Raw genomic sequence first — 20,294 nt, 5'->3', positions numbered from 1 at the left:
TTCAAGACAACAGGAAGTCAACTTATATGACCCTTGGTGTGTATATAAAACAGCCGGGTTGAAACCGAGCCAACCTTCCTCTCCATGCAGGCCGCTCTATTGCAGGGCAGTGCGCTGCAGGTACATGCAAAACAGATGCCAGAACCCCCAGGAGGGACAAACCCTGGAATTTACGGGAGAGGTGAGGCTGAGAGTCTGAAGTGAGGAGGGTAAGAGATTAAAAGGTGCCCCTGCTGCGTTTGTAGGGGAATCTACGAGGGTTGGGCCAGCAACAAGGAGGAGGCTGGGCCTTTTGTTGGCTAATTGTGCCCAAAGGCTCTCTTGGCACCCGTCCTCTCCGGAGCTGTGGTTGTTGAGAGAGCCCAGGCGGAGAGGGAATTCCTCCCGATGCTCTGCGGGCTAGTCTGTTTGCTCGTATACACATTTTAAACAGCAGGCCCACATTTGGCCTTTATTCGTCTTGTTTTTATTCCCAAGGAATTTTAAAGAACTTCAGTCAGCATGCTAATTACACACACATTGTAAATAGCAATTTACAGTACATCTTCTTATGGTATTTCCCAAGAGGTGCAGGGGCATGCTCTAGCTTAAAGTTAGGGAAGAGGGCTTTAGTACAGTATGCAAACCCACCTATACATTGTTTTCTCAGGCCTGAACCATACTAAAAACAATTTACAATTTACTTTGAGACATTTCTGTATTTCATTAATTCATTATTCATATTAGTTCATAGCTAATTTGACCTGGTACTGGCTGCTGCTAACAGGTTACATATATTTACATGATCAACTTAAGACTCTGCAGTCCTTGTCGTACATTATTTTTAAGTTTCCATGATATTGTTCATACCCAGCTAAACAAACTACAACAGCAAAAGCTCTGATTTAAAATAAATTGCTTTAAACATGTGACTGTGAGCTTCAAATTCACAGTTCAAATAATGATGGAGATATTAGCTGTCGTAAGCATTAGACCACCACTTTAAACCTGCATTAGCCATTGGCCACTTGGAGCTGCGAAAACCAGCTGTAAACACAACACTAACATATTATCACCCTCTAAAGATGATATGGCGAACTTGTTAGGAAACGTTAGCTTATTTAAATCACCCTGTCTGTAAGGATGCTCCTAGACACCCTACTAAGAAAACTGCAGCTGCTTGTATTTGCAATCTTATCCTTTCCATCTCCAGGTGACGGCAAGGCCAGATCACGCTTGTCTGGGAAAGACTGGGGATCCACAAGGAAGTGGTGAAAAAGGCCACTCTTCCATAATCTTGGACCTGATAAGCGACCAAGAATGGATAAACTGATTGCTGATGTTGGAAGCCACCCCAGAATCCTACAAGGAGTATTTGTGCCATGCTGTGCCCACTGAGCTATTGAAAGGCAACCAGCGAGGTGTGGTTTCAAGCCAGATCTGGTTTGGATGATGTGATATGTGAAGAAACATGATTCGACTTGATTCTTAGACTCGTCATAACCCCACAAGGTCACAGTCACATGTCCCAGCTCCATCAGGACAAGTCTTTGCTGGTCTCTCGTCAGATTCACAGGCTCACATTTTCACTGCAATTTGCTACTTAGCCAGAAACTCCACCTGTCAACAAAAGCCTTCTTAGCTTTATTACTTTTCATACTCTGATGTTAATTCATATTGAATCCCAAACTACAGCAGCCAAAAATTGAAACCTAGACCCACCGATTTCAATCTCAGGAGCAAGCAGTCAAGAAAAATTTTCTTGTCCAGAGGTGACACGTTTATTGTAGATGTGAGCCTGCATTTTTAAATATTATATCAATAGTACACACTGACAGGGTCAATATTATACAAAACATTACACAGTCTACAAAATGCATTTATAAGACGCGAGGCGCTAATATTCTCTGGGTGAACTAATCCATATTACAGAGCAGCTAACATAAATCCCTTCACTGAAAGAATTAGTCAATTTATTGATTAGTCGATTCACAGAAAGTAACTAATTAGATGATTTATTAATCATTTGAGTCATTTCTCAAGCATTCCAGCCTCTCCATCATGAGTACTTACTGCATTTTCCTGTCTTGTGCAACACAAAATTGATTATCTTTGGGTTTTTGACCTTTCACGAAACAAAACACATGGAGACGTCAACTTGGACTTAAGTCATTTGTGATGGCTATTTCTCAGTATTTTCTATCATTGCATACACTACATAATTAATTGATTAATCAAGAAAATAATCAGCAGATTACTAAATAAATAAATTACTAATAAAAATAATCATTAGTAGAGGACCTATCCCCAACTATCCTTTATTCTGCACTATTGTAAGGGACTTAATTCCAAGTTTCTGTATCAATAGGTCACTTTTTTAAATCTCAAAAATGATTTACTAATTGTCTCGTGTGTGATGTCTTATTTTCTTTTTGCCTATTTGAGAGCTTCTCAATATGCAATGTAGGTTATCAATATTTGGCCAATTAAATCATTAGAAAATTCAACAAGACTGTACTGTCCTCCAGCAGGGCATCCAAAGTAAACATCACATTATTTGATAGATGCTTTTATCCAAAGAACCTTGAAGTACAATAAATCACATCTGCAGGAAAAAAAAAAAACTACTTTTGTCCTTCAGTTTCCTTGAAACAGATTGGTAGAAATCCTTATTCAAACTCAAGGGTATAATGAACCACAAGTTTGCAGCCGGCTCTGCCTGCGTTTCCAATGACGGATGCTTACAGTACATCATTAACAAGGAAATGCAGAGAAATTTAAGTTTGCAACTTCGCATTGTGACAAGTGACTGGTGAAAAAAAAAATAATTAAAACTCAAAATGTCAAAATATCACAATTAAATTGGGAATCTTGTTCTGCAGGATATGTTCTGCTAGCGCTAGTTTTCATCACGGATTGTTTATCCATGACATTTTTCTGCACTGATGTTGGAAATGTTCACTCAGTGTCAGTTGTAACCATCTTGCTATTCTCATACAAGAGATACTGGCTGAGCTTCTTTAAGTACAAATATTTAAAAAAGTATGATTTTGTTTGAACAAGAAGAAGAGCTGCTGGCTCAGCTACAGACAGCTGTGTCCCCGGGCGGGCGTCTGACGTTGATGATGTCACAGCAGAGCCTTGACCACGAGTCTGGCTACGACTGAGTTGTCTGGCAAGCAGGTGGACTGATGCTGGACATGTGTGTGAGTGTGTTTGTGTGTACTCAGCCATATGCTGCTGATGTGTGTATTAGAGAGTGTGTTTATATGTGTTCCCACAATCTTCATACAGCCCTGCATGAATGTGCATATTTTTTTTCCTGCAAGGGTTTGAGAATCTACAGGTGTTTCCTCATCTGAATGTGTGTGTGTGTGTGTGTATCAGAGAAGATGAGTTTTAAAGTGTGTGTGTGTGGTTTGTGTATGTATGCATGTGCAAATTTGTCAAAGAACATGACAGTTGCTTCGGGCTAAGACACAGCAAAGCGCAAGTGTTCAGACGGACAGAGCCACAAGCAAACCTGACCAAGCCAGTTAAAACAAGACCGCAAATTTGATTAAATTACTTTTTGGAATGCAAGAATGAATACAAAAATATTTCATACTGTGACAGACAGGCCGTTAAGCAATAGGACTCTCCCTGAAGAAAGGAATTAATGCCGCCACTGTTGCTCTCAATGTAATTCATTTTGAGTAACTGTCTAATTGTGAATTTACATATGCTTAAAAATTCAGTCCTGCAGCATTTCTGGTTTTTCCAAGAATTTAAGATCTGTCTCTTGGCATCAGGTCTGTGGACTGAAAAGCTCTGCGGTAATCCTCTGGTCCTTTCACCTGAGAGGGATTGATAGTTATAGTGAGCTGGCTACTGTGAGTTCACAGATGAATCCGGCCCTGTCTGTGGCGTGGCGAGACGAGGCATCGTGACTGAGGTTAGCGCAGGAACACGCTCCAATTTAAAGCCCTCCAACCGTGTTTTTCATCCTTTTTCATATCCCTTCTGTCATCTCTCCATGTAGTTGTGTATCACATATTCTATTTTTCACATATTTCCCCCTCTGTTCCCTTTCCTCTTTTGTTCTTTTCCTGCTGCTTTTCGGTACTCTTTCCATCTATTTGCGTATGTCCTTTTCCAATTTTCACATCTTTCCGTCTCATTCACTTTCCTCTCTTCATTTTCTCCTGTTTGTCTGTCTTCTCTCATTCTCTAACAGTCAAACACAGGTATCGGATTATTCTCAGGTGCTGCAGCAGGGACTCTCTGCTGTGCGTGTGTGTGTGTGTGCGTGTGTGTTTGTCTTCACAGTGAGCGAGCCAGGGAGTGAATGAGCTAGCGAGTGAGTGAGTGAGTGTGTGAGTGAGTGAGTGCATGAGTGAGTGAAGGTGTTGTGTCACTACACACACACACACACACACAAGCCAACCGCTTGCTACAGAAATTGGCTGCTCCGATTTTCATAGAAGGGGGTGAAGAAGAAGAAGAAGAAGAAGAAAAAAGGAAAAAAAACAAAAAAAAAAGCCAGTGCTAGGGGATTCCTACTAATTGCTTGCACATTCCCCTCTTCCTCTGGCTCGATTAAAGCCAGGCCACCATCTCCCTTTCAAGTCTGCTGTTCTCCACACAGCCTTCTACTGTATGCTGCTCCACCCTGCCCGCCATCCGACAGCATATCTCACTGCTTTTCATTTATGGTGTCCCCCCATAGAACTACACAGACGCAGTTTCAGCTGAATCGATGTAAGACAGCGGGAGAGAAAATGCCGACACAAAGTCCGGTCTACTATACATGTGTCAGACTGTCCATTTCCACCTTATATAAAAAGATGGAAAATTCTACCTTACATAAAACGTGGAATAAGTGATTTGGATTCTGACATTGCTCCGACTACATAATGCTTTCCAGTAATAGATAAAATATAAAGTTTAATGTCCATTTTAATCAAAGGAGCCTTGCAGCTGAGTTTTTTTTTTTTATATCATGCAGGGCCCGCGTGAGACTCAAACCGCTAACCTCAGCCGTGTCAGTGCTCTGCCCTGCTCTGTTCAGTAGCTGTCTCTTTACTTAGCTTAGTTATATCCCGTACCACGCGGACAGAATTTAAATTAAGCAACCTTGGCTACTGTTCTCCAGCTTATCGTCCTACAGTAGGTCTTACTGCTGACCGTCTTGTTTAATCCTCCACCTGACACTGGGTGGAGAGTGGTTTTTCTAGTCTTCTGTCTAATTTATGTCTTGAACCCTCTATTTACACTGCTGGTGAGATCCTTTTGCCCTTGTATGTCACTCAGTGTGCTGCTATGCCAAAATGTCTATGCACCAGTGCTACCGAGTCACATTGTAACTACAAAATCAACTACATTAAATGTGCTGGAGTCAGGATGCAATTTTAGCTCTGCGGTATACTGACAATGTAAACTACACCGGCAAAACATGGCACAAGGACAAAAAGAGCATCAGGCACACATTAATGGAACAGTGGAAAAGCATCTCTTATGGACCGAGACCACACATACCAGTCGATGTGTACAAAATCAACATTCAACAGTTGTATGAAAACAGCAGCATGACATAAATAACAGTGTGAGCAGGAAGGAGTAAATATCTGCAGGACTCATCGTACAACATGATGCAACTTGTTTCTGCAGTTCAAAATGCATTGTTTGAGTTGCGTGGGTCATACATGATAGGACAAGTGTGCGTGTGTGTGTGCGTGTCCCTGCACACTCATGCATGTGTGTCAGTGAGATTATGATAAAATGCGTGTGTGTGAGTGTGTGTGTGCCAACACCCTCGTGAGAGTGTGTTATGTCTGCTATGCATAGTGCTACACTCTATTTAGCACATGGATATTTTCGATCAGGCACATGGACAAGGCAACCTTCCAATCAAGGTTTGGGAATTCATCGACACCGGCATTCTCAGACATCTTGGAATAATTATTACATTGAGGAGGGGGGTATATATCGAGGGGAAGGCAGCAGCAGAGCACCATGTCTACCGCTCTGTTGCGATCTGTTTGTTGGTTTTAAATTAAATTCACTGCAAAGCAGAAGTAGCCGGCACAGTACAAATTGTTCTGTGCTGGCAATGTTGTGCAGCCTTGGTAGACTGTACAAGAGCAATATTAAATAGGAACTGAAACAAATACCTCGCCTGTGCACGGTACTGCTTCCTGCGCTGTAACCTGTGGAGAAAGCTTTCATCTGCAGTGTATGGGTGTGCATATGTGAGAGGGTAGCGGTAAACTAGCCTAATTACACAACGGCAAACCAGGGCGGGATGTCATGACCAAAGAAGGGAGGGGACCACCAACACTGTGTGTGGTTTTTTTGCATTTTCTTCACATACGCATATATGTGTGTTTATGTATGTAAAAATAGCAACATCAACTTAATCTTAATGTATGTATGTGTGACTCAGCGAATGATATTTTGCTTTAAATTTGGGGGAAATGGCTGCTGACAATCTACCTTATTTCTGAGTTAAAAGCATCGATTGTATTTTGAATGAGATGAGATTATTAAAGTGGATCAAATCTACACTAAAGCGCCCCAAACATCAGTTTTTCATCTTCCACTTTCACCCAATGAAAACGTTTTAAATACTCATAAATTCAAATTGATCTGTTGCTAAAAACACGACATCCAATGTTGTGAATAAAAAGGAGCAATCTAATAATGACTGTCTGACTCTCTGCTTTTGTCATAAGGGTTAAAAATAACTAACTGTACAACTGGTGTAACTGGATTCACTCTTGATTTATGACTACTGGTTGTTCTTCAAATGATGCAGCACACTAGTAGTTAAACCCAATTTTATCTGGAAGATGAAAAAGAGGACAAAAGTTTTGCTAGCATCCTCCCAACAATAGATGCTTTTTATACAGTCACATCTGGAGGGGCTATAAAGCAATGGGGACGTGTGGAATTAAATGGTTTGCCAGAGTAACACATTAAATACCATGTTGGGACTACAGGGCTATTTTTACACATGATGTTAATGGGGATAGGCTGTTTAAATAGCTTGTAAATTCCACATTAGGGTGGAATTCAGAATAGAATTTAGTAATTTTCGAAAAACATTCATGATGCATATTTGGCCAACTCAGAGGACTAAAATACAATGAAAATGTTATGGAGCGATCTAAATGGAGCATTTTGTTGACAATCAACTCTGTTCACCGCAATTTAGCTCTGGGCATGGGTCCTTAATTTATTACTTGGCTTTTTCCTGTCTATGTAAAAATATATACCAAATACACAGCAGTATAGTTTGTGATGGAAGTAATTTGGATGTTGAATACCAGTTTGGTTCCAGGCAGCAGACACCCTCTTTCTACATTTAAGGCTTAAACTTCCCTTATTGATAAAGCTTATAGGTAGGGGCGGCCCAGGTTTGCCTCGGACCAGCCCCTAGTTATGCTGTTATAAGCCTAGACTGCTGGGGGACTTCCCATGATGCACTGAGCTCCTCTCTCCTCCTCCCCTTCTCCCTCTGTATGCATTTATGTACTATTAATGCATGTTACTAACTTGGTATCCACCTCATAGTTTTGTGCTTTCTCGTCTCGCAGGAGACCAACTGCTGTCCAGCTTGACACCTCATCGCTGCTGCTGCTGCTATTATTATTATTAGTAGTAGTAGTAGTAGTAGTCATTTTTACCCGCTGCTATTGCTATTATTATTAGTAATATTTTGATTATTATTATTGGTGTTATTGTGATTATCGCTGTTGCTGTGCTTCTCTGTGTCTCTCTCTCTCTCATTAAAAGGGAGTTTTTCCTCGCCCCTATCACCAAGTGCTTGCTCATGAGGGAATGTTGGGTCTCTGTAAATTAAAGAGTATGGTCTAGACCTGCTCTATTTTAAAAGTGCCCTGATATAACTTCTGTTGTGATTTGGTGGTATATAATAAAAATGACTTGACTTGAAGGCACCACTGTAAGTACGTCCCCGATGTCTGGATCTCTGTAACTTTTACCCCAGGCTACACTTTGTTTGGTTGTTTTTGTGAATAAAGGTGAAAAAATATTTGTTGTTTAAGCAACATCAATTTCAGTACCCCTATGAATAGTCTATCAAGTCTTCCAGTTAAGATGCACACCTCCCTGGGATGCTGTCAGTGACATGGGAAGGTTGGAAGACATAAAATCAATATGAGTGAGTAACTTTAGGTATTTGTGTAATTTCTTAGAGGCCTTCATAATGTACATAAATATTTAGGACAACAGTATTTTCTCCAACAGTTATTTAGGCTCACATTAACTAGCAATCACCAGCCATATTTAAACCACAATTAAACTTGTGGGGAGGTGGAGCGGGTTGCCCACTAATCACAAGGTCGGTGGTTTGAGCCCCGGCTCCTCCAGTCTGCATGTCGAAGTGTCCTTGGGCACCCATTCACAGACACACTGAGCACAGAACATTGTGGGGTGCTTTGAATAGGAAGCGCTGTATCGTTCCTGATGGGCGGGTTAGCACCTTGCCTGGCAGCCTCTGCCATCAGTGTATGAATGTGTGTGTGAATGGGTGAATGTTGGCATGTATTGTAAAGAGCTTTGAGTGCTTGATAAGACTCAAAAGGCGCTATATGAATGCAGTCCATTTAACTTATCAACATGCAGAACAAAACCACTGAAATCTGCTGCAGTGTTAGCTAATGTATCTGTAAGTGTTAGCTAATGTTATTTCACGGATAAAAACAGCATCTATTGTTAAAGACAATCTGAAAACTTTTCATTCAGTTGTCTGAACTGAACGGACTGGGGCACTGAGCACTCAGTTACCATAGCAACCAGTATGGCAGTGTTTGCAAACTGAGCCTCCTGTGAATGCCACGGTTTTAAGACTTTTTTTCATTTTTTATGTTGCCTCTGGTTGTCTGTCAGACAGCTATGATTGCAGCGTTTGGCTGTTACTTGTTAGTTATTCAGTTAATTTAAAATATGTCCTGGCCAAGGCCCTGGTTGAAGGGAACACTGCAGAGCTTGTGTTAATACTTCAACATCTTGCTTCTGCTTAAAGAACTACTCAGGCATTGGCAATTTAGTCTTGTCCTTGAAAAGGTATTCCCTGCACCAACAGCACCATGTTTAATGCACACTGTAGTAAAAAGTGTCTTCTTGCAACAAAAACATCTTTTAGATGAGTGGGGACATAAAATTGAAATGAAATTCAATATAAATCTTTCTGCTTCTTTTTAAAAAATATGAGTATTTGTTGTGAAAAACTGGTAAAAAAACTAAAAGCCTGATCTTTAGTCAACATACAGAAGAAGACATTATTAAATTAGTTATTAAATTATGGTTTTAGGTGCATTCCGGTGTGCTGTGACCAGTGTGCCGAGGTGCAAAGTGCACCTGGAGCGTACTTAGAAACTCAATGGAATATGGACCAATTTATACTTCCCACATCCACATAGCAACAACATTGTGCATGGTGTAAATATGCCCATGTTTGTGAGGATCCACATAGACTGTTCATGTGCAGCCCAAAATGTATGATTACACGGATTGTACATGCCAACACACATGTGTGAGCACGTGTGTTTGCAGACACCCATGGTGGCGTACAGATTATCACGTGCACGTCTGGTGTCCAAAGTATATCTGGTCCTTTAGGGGCTGGTGACAATTCTGGCCAATTACAGTACATCAGCTTCTTTCTTTCAATGTGCTGACAGCTGGTAATGACATGGAGGCCAGATCAGATTTTCCAAAGAGGAAATTAATCTAGAACATGCAGAGATGCAAGTGTGAATACACAACAGGGGTCTATTTGGGTGTCCCATCATCAACATAAGGCTAAACTAGAAATACCTCACAGTTGTGTGCCTCCACCAAGCAGTCAAGTTGTATTTTACACCCATGTCTGTCCAGATTCATATAATATTGTTGTGAAGACTCTGAAGGAATTTCATTAAAAAAGGTATTAAATGTATTTTTCTTGTATGTGTTCACACAAAGTTGTAGCCATGACAGTAGACAATGTTTCAGATATGGATGTTGCTGCAAAGAAGCTACAAATTATAAAGCATGGATGCTTCACATACATCTTCAACCTGGCAGCACAGAAGATCTATACAATCACCGCAGTTTCAAGGTGGGCACCCAATTTTAGTGTGAAATATGGTCACAATCTCTCCTTCTGTTCCTGAGTTATGGTGTTGAATAATGGCCAGAAAAGTGTCTTTGCAGAAAATTATGATGTCACAGTGAAGTTGACCTTCGAACTTCTGTATATAAAATGTCATCACTTCATCATTTTATCCTATTAGATATTTTTGCAAAACTTTGTCATTATTAGCGTGTGAATTCTTGAGTTATGGCCAAAAACGTGTTTTGTGAGGTCAGAGTGACCTTGACCTTTAACGACCAAATCCTAATCAGTTCATCCTTGAGTCCAAGTGGACATTTGTGCCAAATTTGAAGAAATTCCCTCAAGCCATTCTCACGAGAATGGGATGGACAGCCAACCCAAAAACATAATGCCTCTGGCCAGGGCTGTCACCGGCGCGGAGGCATTAAACTGCACAGAACATGGATGCACTGTATAGACGGGAGCTCTCTGAGGAACCAAGATAATCTAAAAAACAATATTTTAAAAAGTCATCAGTTTTCATTTTATTTTATCAATGCATAAATCTAAACAAAATGTTTCTGAGGAAATAAAACTTTCAAACCCGCCTATTCAGTTTTTGTTGGAATGTGAAGGGTTAAATGAAAGGAGCCCCTTTGTCTCCCTATCAGAATTTTGCTGCCTCTGCAGTTGCTGGGAAGAAAATGCTATGCTTTCAGCTCTGTGATTGGTGGTCCAATTGTAAATTTACAAAGGGCTGAACAATAGTAATGAAATGAGAGACTAATTTCAAGTCGACCAATCATATCTTCCCTCTAAATGGGTGGGCTTTGTTATCACTAACTTTATGACAAGTTCTGCCCGCTGTGTTGGACACAAATCACAAGCTAGCAGGAAAAAAAACACAGATAAACTAGCTAGCTAGCCTGTTGGTTCACAATGGAAGCCGCAAGTAATGTTACCGCTAGTGAGGAGGACATCGTTGCAAATTTATTATCCTCGCTCTTTTCAAGATTAACTTTTAATAAAAAGTTGGAGTTAATGCAATCATCAAAGGGTAAGTTATTTAAAATCTAATAGGCTGCTGTGCCAACTGATTTTATTCTGCCAGCCGCTACTGCCACAGTTTTGAATATGTTAAGGTCATTATGCAGAATTAGCGGTCAATCTGTAAATTTACCAGCTCAGTGGTCATTATGCACAATGACAGTTTTCCCAAATAAACCGTACATATATATGTTTAATGGGCCGCTGTACCAATCTAATAATATTGATATTATTTAATAATATTGCTTTTTTGTGGTGGTGGGTTCTAAAATACCATGATCGCTGTTCACTGTTCACGGCTCTGAGGTGTCTGTCGCTAATGGTTGCTTGGCTGTGTGTGCACTGGCATGATGTGTAGGTTTACATGTAATTTTGTTGGTTTTGTGTGGTAGGAGGGGTCGGCTGTCAGCTTGTGTTATGATGCCATTATTTGTAAGGAGGATTTTGCTTAAGAAATTATCTGTTTTTTGCTTTGGTGATAACTCTCACTCTCTCCGTGCTGTTTGCTCGTTGCATTGCTAAGGCTGGACTAGTGTCTAAATTTTTGTTTCAGAGCTGGAATTGTTATAGGTAACTTTTTGCAGTACTATAATAATTTTTTCCCCAGATGAGGGAAGTGGGGTCTGAGGGCCAAGGTTTAAGAGTCACAGTTCGCTACTGACTATGCATATTGTGCTGCTGCCCTGGTCTGAACAGGCAGGTGGCAGACTGTGCAAAAAACCCAGCCTTTGTAGCCGCAAAAATACAAAATAGGCACAGCAGCGCTTTCCATTGTGTGCCTCCGTACAAAAATCTAAATGTTTTTGCAATTTTCCTGCCTTTGTCATTTGCCATCCTGAGTCTCTCACTTCAAAAACATTTACAATGACATGAATGTGGTATTCCAATACTGAACACTGTATAGAGCATATTGAATATATATAGATTAAATCCTTTTATATTTTTTTTATAGTAGCAACAGTAGTTGTTGTGGTACTTGCCCCTCATTGATGCCGTAGTGAGAAAATCGTATATCACTGAAAGTGTCAGAAGCTACAGCGCAAATTAGACACTGTTCACATAAGAGTGCATGACATTCAGAACCTGACTAAACAGTAAATAAAAGTCAGGGCTCACTAATGCCACACAATATCTGTCAGGAATTTGTCACCTTGACGAATCGCTGTACATTTGCTAACCTCGGTGATTAAATAGCTTCTGATTATGATAAAGCCTAATACGTCATAACAAAAACACCAGTCTCACAGTGGCTACAAGACCCCTTACTGATGACAGGAAATGTTTTCATCACAGTTTCACTACTGCAGGCCTAGATGTTAAAAAAAAAACCCCACACTTCTAAAGCACTATCTTTCGCCTGTTCTACCTTTTTCCAAAAATATGCACTGGTCCATGGTACGGCACTGTGTGTGTGCGCGCGCGTGTGTGTATTTTGTGGATCCAGATAAGAGTGTGCATTTATGTAAATGTGTGAGTGGGAGAAAAATAAAGATATAGTAAGACAGAGATATAAGGACAATCAGGAGTGTGTGCATATATGTGTGTGTGTGTGTGTGTGTGTGTTGTAACTGTAATGAATGTGTGGTCTTCATTCTGTGTTCTTTGAACTGTGCAGGATGAGTGTCTGTGTTGACACATCTACATAATTGTTTTGTGTGTGTAAACCAACAAATTATGTAGATAGAATGAATTGTGTATATAATTATGAGAGGTGTGTATGGACAATATCTGTCACACCGGCGGTGCGAGTGTGTATTTTTGTGTGTGCGCATATAGGTGTGCGTGTGAATTCTCAAACAAATGCTTACATGCAAATACACTTGTGCATGTGTGGCTGTCTTGTCGTGTCTTGCATGGATGTGTTTTTGTGATATTTCAGTGCTGGCGTGTATTTGCGTATGTGTGTGTGTGTATGTGTGTGTGTGTGTGTGTGTGGTACTGTATAATAATTTGTATGTGTGTGTCGATGTGTGTTTCTCCTCTGCCCAGATGGCTGTGCTCAGAGGCTGGAGCTTCTGAGATCTGTTGCCAGCGGTGAATACTGATCAGAGATCACTGTCACATCTACAGCACACAAACACACACACGCATGCACACACGCACACGTCATCCGTCTTCAGTCACACACACCTCCACTTCCACATGGCCGAACTACTAATTCACACAGCCACTATGTGTCCTACATGCTGATATTTTCTGGCTCTGCAGGTCACGGCTGCAACACTGATTATCAGGCTGTCTGTCACACCTGAAGATTGACACCCCTGCTAGTACGAAGCACGACGACACTGTGAGATTTCAGTTTTATGTTGTGATTATGATATTTAATCAGACCTGTTTAAAAAAAGACGGTTGAAATCTGTCTTGAGTGGCTGGATTTACAGTTTTTTCAGATTTTGCAGAACCAGATCTTTGTATCTTCAGTCGACACTTTGGAGTTGGAATTATACTGAAAGACGCTAATTATAAAACAAGATCAAAGACAGATACTGTATTTCAGTTATGTCATTTTAGTTAAGTAGTTTGGCCTGGATGATATGGTTAAAATGAATATTACTATTAATAACAATAACATTAATGTTAATAATTAGGGGTGCAACTAATCATTGTTTTCATCATCGATTAATCTCTATTTTCTCAATTAATCGATTAATCATTTAGTCTATGAATTTTCAGAAAAAAGAGAAAATCCTTATTATAATTTCCCAAAGCTCAAGGTTATTTATTCAAATATCTTGTCCAAAACCCAAAGATATTCACTTTCCTTTCATATATGACAAAGAAAAGCAGCAAATCTTCACATCTGAGAAGCAGAAACCGGTGAATTTTTGGTATTTTTGCTTGAAAAATGACAAACGATTCGATAATTATCAGAGTAGTTGCTGCATAATTTTCTGACAATCGATTTGATACTCGATTAATCAACTAATTGTTGCAGCTCTAAATAATATACATTGACATTATGAATTTTTCTGAAATTTACAAAAACATCATGATATGGCAAATTTACACAAAATAATCCGCTTGATGACCAGCGCAAAAAACTTGTTTTTCATTGTTTTACATAACATCAGAGAGTAGTAATAGTAGCAGTTATCACACATGTAGAACAAAAATTCTGTAACATATTTTGTTAGCTTTCAGTTGAAAGTTACTTTGAATCATTAATTTGGACAACAGAACTTTATAAAATGATAACTATAATATTGCAGTTCACTGAACGTCATAAACAACAAAACTACTCAATTAGTGTCAATCCCTAATTCGAATATTACTTTTATGTAATGTGATGAATCAAGATATCAGCCAAAGGGAAAAAATATAAAAGTTCATCCTCAACATCACAGCTGTTATAATTTAGCCATTCTGTAAGTACGTTCTCATAAAGCATTGTTAATAGTGCTACAACAATTAATAGATTAATTGATTTGTCAACTGACAGAAAGATAAGCTTGATAAATACTTATTCATTGAACTCGTTTATCAAGCAAAAATGCCAAACAATTGCTGGTTTCAGCTCCTCAAATGTTAGGTTGTGCTGCTTTTGTCTGATTTATGTAATTGTAGATTGAACATCTTTGTGTTTTGGACTGACAAAACAAGCTGTCATCTTGGGCTCAGAGAACTTGTGATTAATGACAATTACTCTAAAAAATATTTGACAGATTAATCAATAATAAAAAAAACAACTATTCTCAGGAGCAGTGTTTTGTTGATTCTGGGCATTTTGAGAACAAAACCTCTTTACTATAACAAACGTAACAAAAAGGTAAATCACTCTACACCACAGCATTAAATCAGCAATTCACTGCAATATTATCACCTTGTGTAATTACATGTGTAAGTTCTCTGGTAATTTACAACTCCATAAAGTGAATCCCACATCTCCTGACCTCCTCCCACGGCTCCCAGCTGCTCCTTCACCTGTCGACAGGTTCCCACTGATAATGACACGATCTGGAAGATTACTCGCAATATGCTGCAATGAGGGGTCGGTAATGTTCCTGATGACAACACCAATAAAAAACATTTCCTGTAATCTGTATGGGCAGCTTCATTTGAGCCTTCTGACGGACAACATGTTCTTGTTATATGTGATGAGAGGTGCTACGCAGAAAAGCTCGCTCTGCCTTATTTGATAATCCAGACAGCAGTAAAGTGAGTTTGGAAAGCGAGGGGGAATCTAATCCTCTGGCAAAGTATTTGTTGAGTCGCTGGTGTTGATCAATAACACCATCCTGCATATAATATTTTGGTCATTTTCTTCTATTGGGCAGTAAAATCTTAATATGCATATCTAAATCCCAGGTCTAATTACATGACACAAAAAATTGAGAACGACTGTAATTAAATGGATTAGACATTACTGGATCAGACATTTCTCCTATCACTACCAACCCTGTTTTAAACCTCTGCCTCAACCTTTTCTGTAAGTGGTAACAAATCTTTTGAATACCTTCCTGCTCGCACAACCAAATTGTTCTGCTGCAAGGATCAAACATGCCCTCTTCGCTTCTAATCAGCTCCTAAGCAAATGAATGCAAATTACTCTTCAGAGGACGAGCCACAGCAGTGTCCATCACGCCCCGACACACACTCAGAGATGTAGTTAGTGTGCACAGTGCATGACGCTCACGCACAGACACACACACATACACATTCTCACACAACACACCAGAGCACGACTGAACTCTGAAAAACACATACACACAAAAATGCACACAAACACAAAGATATTCCCGCACGTTATCCCACACGCTACAGTTGTGCACTCACACGCACACAGACACACACACGCTCAAATAATATTCTCGCACTCGCATTATCCCACAAAACGTCCTCATCACACACACACACACACACACACACACACATACACACACAAACACACATACACACTCAGACGCAGTATCCCGCTCTGCCTTCCCAGACAAAATGAAAGTGAGGAGGCAGCCGCATCACACCTCCAAATGGGCTCTGGGTTCTCAGAGGACTTTCAGCGAGGGGAGAACTCGCTGCTCTCCTGTGGCTGTCACCAACACTAATCTGTCTGTCTTTCTCTATCTCTATTTCTCACACACACACACACACACACACATCTCTAGCCAGTACAAACACACACCAATGTATGAATGTACACATCTTTTTTTTTCTCCCCGTTTCCTATGCACAGAAACATCTACAGACACACACATACAGTACACACAAATACATGTGCACGTTCACACAAATTGTTTCTTGTGCTGTGTAGATTTCTCTCCGTGTTGCGCTGTGTAGATTTCTCATGCATGCGCACATGCATGAGCCCTGTCAGTGCAACACATGAGAAAGTGCATTATAAGCCCAGGCTTCCTCTGCATTCCAGCTGTCCCTGCTCGACAGGTATACTGCCTTTCTCTAAGAGGGTTTGCAATGCAATCGTTTCTCAAGGTTCAGTTCCTGAACTGAAGAATTACGACGCAGGAACCTCTCCTGTCGCATACCAGACATAAACAAGAAAAAAATAAAGAAAAACGGCAAGCGCATACTCACACAAAAATGCACAAAAACATCTGCATTTCTAAGCACAACAAGGCTTCTAAAACCCCACCTCCCCTGAAAAAAAAATTTAAAAACAGGATTTTCTATCACAAACTGAACATTACCACAGTTCCAAGTACAAAGAAAGATCAAGCACAAAAAAAAAAACCACCAAGTATTTACAGTAGAACACATGCACACCCAAACATCTGCCGTGTCTGAGCGTGGAAGTAGAGGTGGGTTGCACATTTTGCACGGGGGGTTCTCAGGTTTCACTAGGTAGGGAACCCCAAGGTTCTCCCAGTGAACGCCGTGTCGTGCACAGCTCAGGAGCAGCTCTGAGAGCTTTGATCCACTTACCCGAAGGCACGAAATGAAGAACTTTGTTGGTCTCCATAGCTGAGCAAGTGGTGGCGAATGCACACTTCCTCTCTCCAACCACCTCCCCCCCAAGTCAACCCATCATGGTTGTGTTATCCTGTGCTGATGAGTGTGAGATCACCTCTGCTCCCTTGCTCTGCTCTGTTTCTGACTGCCTCTCAGACACATGCAGTGACTCAGCCCCACTCTGCCTGCCTACTCACGGTTTTGCCGCTGGGTCCTAGTGCCTTCACTTTTCTTCCTCTGCTCCTTTATCCCAGCCCACCACTCAGCAGCCTATGGCTGGCCAGCATGCAACAAGGCAAACCTCATGTCAAGACACACCTCCCCAACACACTTCTCTAAACACAGCAAACCCTACATGCAACATGTCATCCTCTTGTCAGCCATATCTACTCACCTGGTCGCCATTATGCTTTGTTACAAGGCTTAAACTGACTAAACTAGTTTGACCATGAGTGTGAACTAATCTCTCTCCATGATCTCATTCGTATACATTTATACTTGTGCACTTATACTAGCTTGTGTCAGTTTACAAAAAAAAAAAAAACAGAAACACAACCGAGCCCCAAACCAAGCCCGACAGCTGACAAAAAGTTTCGGTTCACAAACTGCTCAAAAGATTAAAAGATTGAAATGACTCACTCTCTTTTTTTTTTTTTTTTACATCTCCCTTTCACTCACACACGTAGCTACAGACAGACTCTGGTGTGCTGTTCATAGTCTTAGGTCTAGTCTGCTGCTAAAAGTTTTCAATAATTCAACATCATGATGAGAGAACTATTGAACGGCTATAAATATTAATACGTAAAAGACAGACTGTAGCTCTCTTCTAGTCATCAAACAATCACACACACACACACACAAACAAAAGCTATAAATCTGTAACCTCTGAAAAGACAAATTATAAAACACTCACATGGACAAACTAGCAAAAAATAAAGCTTACAAAATCAAAATATTATTATTTTATTATTTTCTTGTCATGGTATGTTTGATTTTGAACTGATGATTGGACAAAAGAAGTTATATACAGATATCATTAGTTGATTAACAGCAAAAATAATCAGATTAATGGATAATTAAAACAGCTGTTAGTTTCAGCCCTGATCAAAACTAACAACCCTGCACTGATGCAAGAAGAGGATGACAAACATTTATTGCTGTTCATTGCATTACAGTCAAATAAAGTAAAGCAGAACAACATAAATCAAGGGTAAACTACATTCAGAACTGTTGCTAATTTCAGCTATTCATTTCCATGTTTCCAACTGGCATTATAGAGGGTAAAATATGGCAAAGAGCACAGACGAATCCATCATACCTAACTGAAGTGACAGTGACTGAGATCAGATTTGTGCTGACACTTCCGCATTAACTTGCCAAAATCTCCAGCCTCGCATAATGGCAGGTCCAGAACACAAACCACTGCTGAGAGCGTGTGGTTTCAGCTTTCAAGTCCTGATTGAGTGCATTCATTGTGAGCTCATATCAGCCAAATACACAAATCCAATCAATTAATTGTGATTTGTACTAAGGACCACAAACTGCAAGGGTGATCCCATTATTAGGTTGAAATTCAAATACACAAACACACCTCCCTCTGGTCATTTCCATATTTTAAAAAGACATTTTAGAAAATCTACTGTTATTAGAAATGATCCTTTCTCAGTAATAAATATAAATTAAGTGAATGAGCAGTTTGCCCAAACATGGTAATAATCATCACATGCTGGATGACCATTTATCAAATGAGCTCACACAAAGATGTTTTGCACTGTCTGATATTTGCATCTGGTATGCAGTTATCCTTCCTATGACCCCTATCAGGCATTGTACTAGCAATTTACTGTAACTTCAGAGCAAAGTGATTTGACGTGAAAGGTTACATCCCTGGAAAACATTTAACAGGGCTCCCTAGGATGACCCACAGGCACTGAAATAAAGCCCTCTGATCATATATGCTGTTACCAAAGAGGCATCATCACAAACCTCGACATCGTGATGTTCTACATGTTGACCCCGAGGCTTGTTAGGATTGTCATGACACAAGCATAATTTGGAAATTTCATGTTGGATTTAATAAATGTTGCATCACACAAAAGGAGAACACAGATGAGTAACTCAGAGGTAATACAATCAGAGGTATGATAACAGCTCTACCCTTTCCTCTGAACTGTTCCAACATATAAACAATAATAAAAAAAAACTACTATTATCCCTACCTACTGTTACAACAACAGTGTAGGTACTATTTGGTGTTTTATTCAAACACAATCATGAAGTGCAACATAGTAAAGCACTATACATCTATAGTATTTTTGCTCTTACTACTAAGTGAGCCTAGTTTTTCTTCTTGCGAGTACCGTTACACCTACTTATCATACCCTCATGTGATGCCTAGATCACAAGAGAGCGAAGATCCACCCAAGAAGCTAACCGGCTAACAGCGCAGATCAACATAAACACCGGGATGTTCCGTTTCTCTGGGAAAAAACTGCTTGTCAACGGGCAGCAGAGCAGTGACTCTCTGCTGAGATGCCTGAAAGCAACCTGCAGCTCTGGAAGTCTGTTAAGCAATTTATTAGCACACTAACAAACTGTTAGCCTGCAGGCCTGAGCTAGCTCTTAGTTAAAGTCAGCACAGACATAGATCTGTTTCATCCTGATATAATATACAAAATATATAGGACTGAAACCTAACCCAGCAACCAGCAATGGTACTACTAATGAGAATTTGGTCAGACAAGAGTATATCTACCAACTAATCAAGCAACCGACCAGAAGGTGTCAACCCTACTGCCACTAAAACAATTAGTGCTTGTCACTTGTTGCTCTTCATCTTAGCAACTCACTAGTGTTGCTGATTCTTCTATCACTCCTCCTTTGCAATATCTAAAAGTTGCCGCACCTGACCATGTACTATAGTTAGGCCCATGATCCTGATAAACTAACTCAAAATAAAAATGACTACTGTAAGTAGATTGAAATTGCATATTAATTCCTCTACTTCTCTCTACAACAGAGGCGTTTGCTGTCGTAGGATGCAGCTCTTATCAATGATCTACTGAAAAAGGGAGTCGAGCTTTGTTTCCAACACTCTGCGTGTTTTGCTGAAGCTGCTAAGCTCCACTGAATGATTTAAAGTTGGAATTTTCTAGGGGCGCCATTTGTTAAATAATGAAAAGCAGAAAGGGAGCCAGAGCTGAATTTTTTAATGGGCAGAAAAAAATGTATGTATATTTATGTATCTGTGCTTAGTATTAATATCAAATAATATGAATGT

General features: G+C 40.0%; 1 protein-coding gene across 6 annotated transcripts in view; it reads right to left on the bottom strand.

Annotated features, from left to right (window-relative positions):
- slc4a11 (solute carrier family 4 member 11) overlaps window positions 1-20,294 on the bottom strand; it is a 126,315-nt gene that overhangs the window by 86,324 nt on the left and 19,697 nt on the right. For 2 of the 6 annotated variants that reach the window (XM_042388102.1, XM_042388106.1), the window contains exon 1: window positions 16,988-17,155. The exons of the other annotated variants lie outside the window; for them this stretch is intronic. In XM_042388102.1, the coding sequence (XP_042244036.1) occupies window positions 16,988-17,024 (37 nt within the window). In that variant the 5' untranslated portion in view covers window positions 17,025-17,155. Of the gene's footprint in view, window positions 1-16,987; window positions 17,156-20,294 lie in introns of those variants that run through there. 6 annotated transcript variants of the gene reach the window in all.

The sequence above is a fragment of the Thunnus maccoyii genome, chromosome 16 (genome assembly GCF_910596095.1).
Source record: "Thunnus maccoyii chromosome 16, fThuMac1.1, whole genome shotgun sequence".
Lineage (NCBI taxonomy): Eukaryota > Metazoa > Chordata > Actinopteri > Scombriformes > Scombridae > Thunnus > Thunnus maccoyii.
Note: the sequence above shows the minus strand (reverse complement) of the source record. Positions and strands in the feature narration are given on the sequence as shown.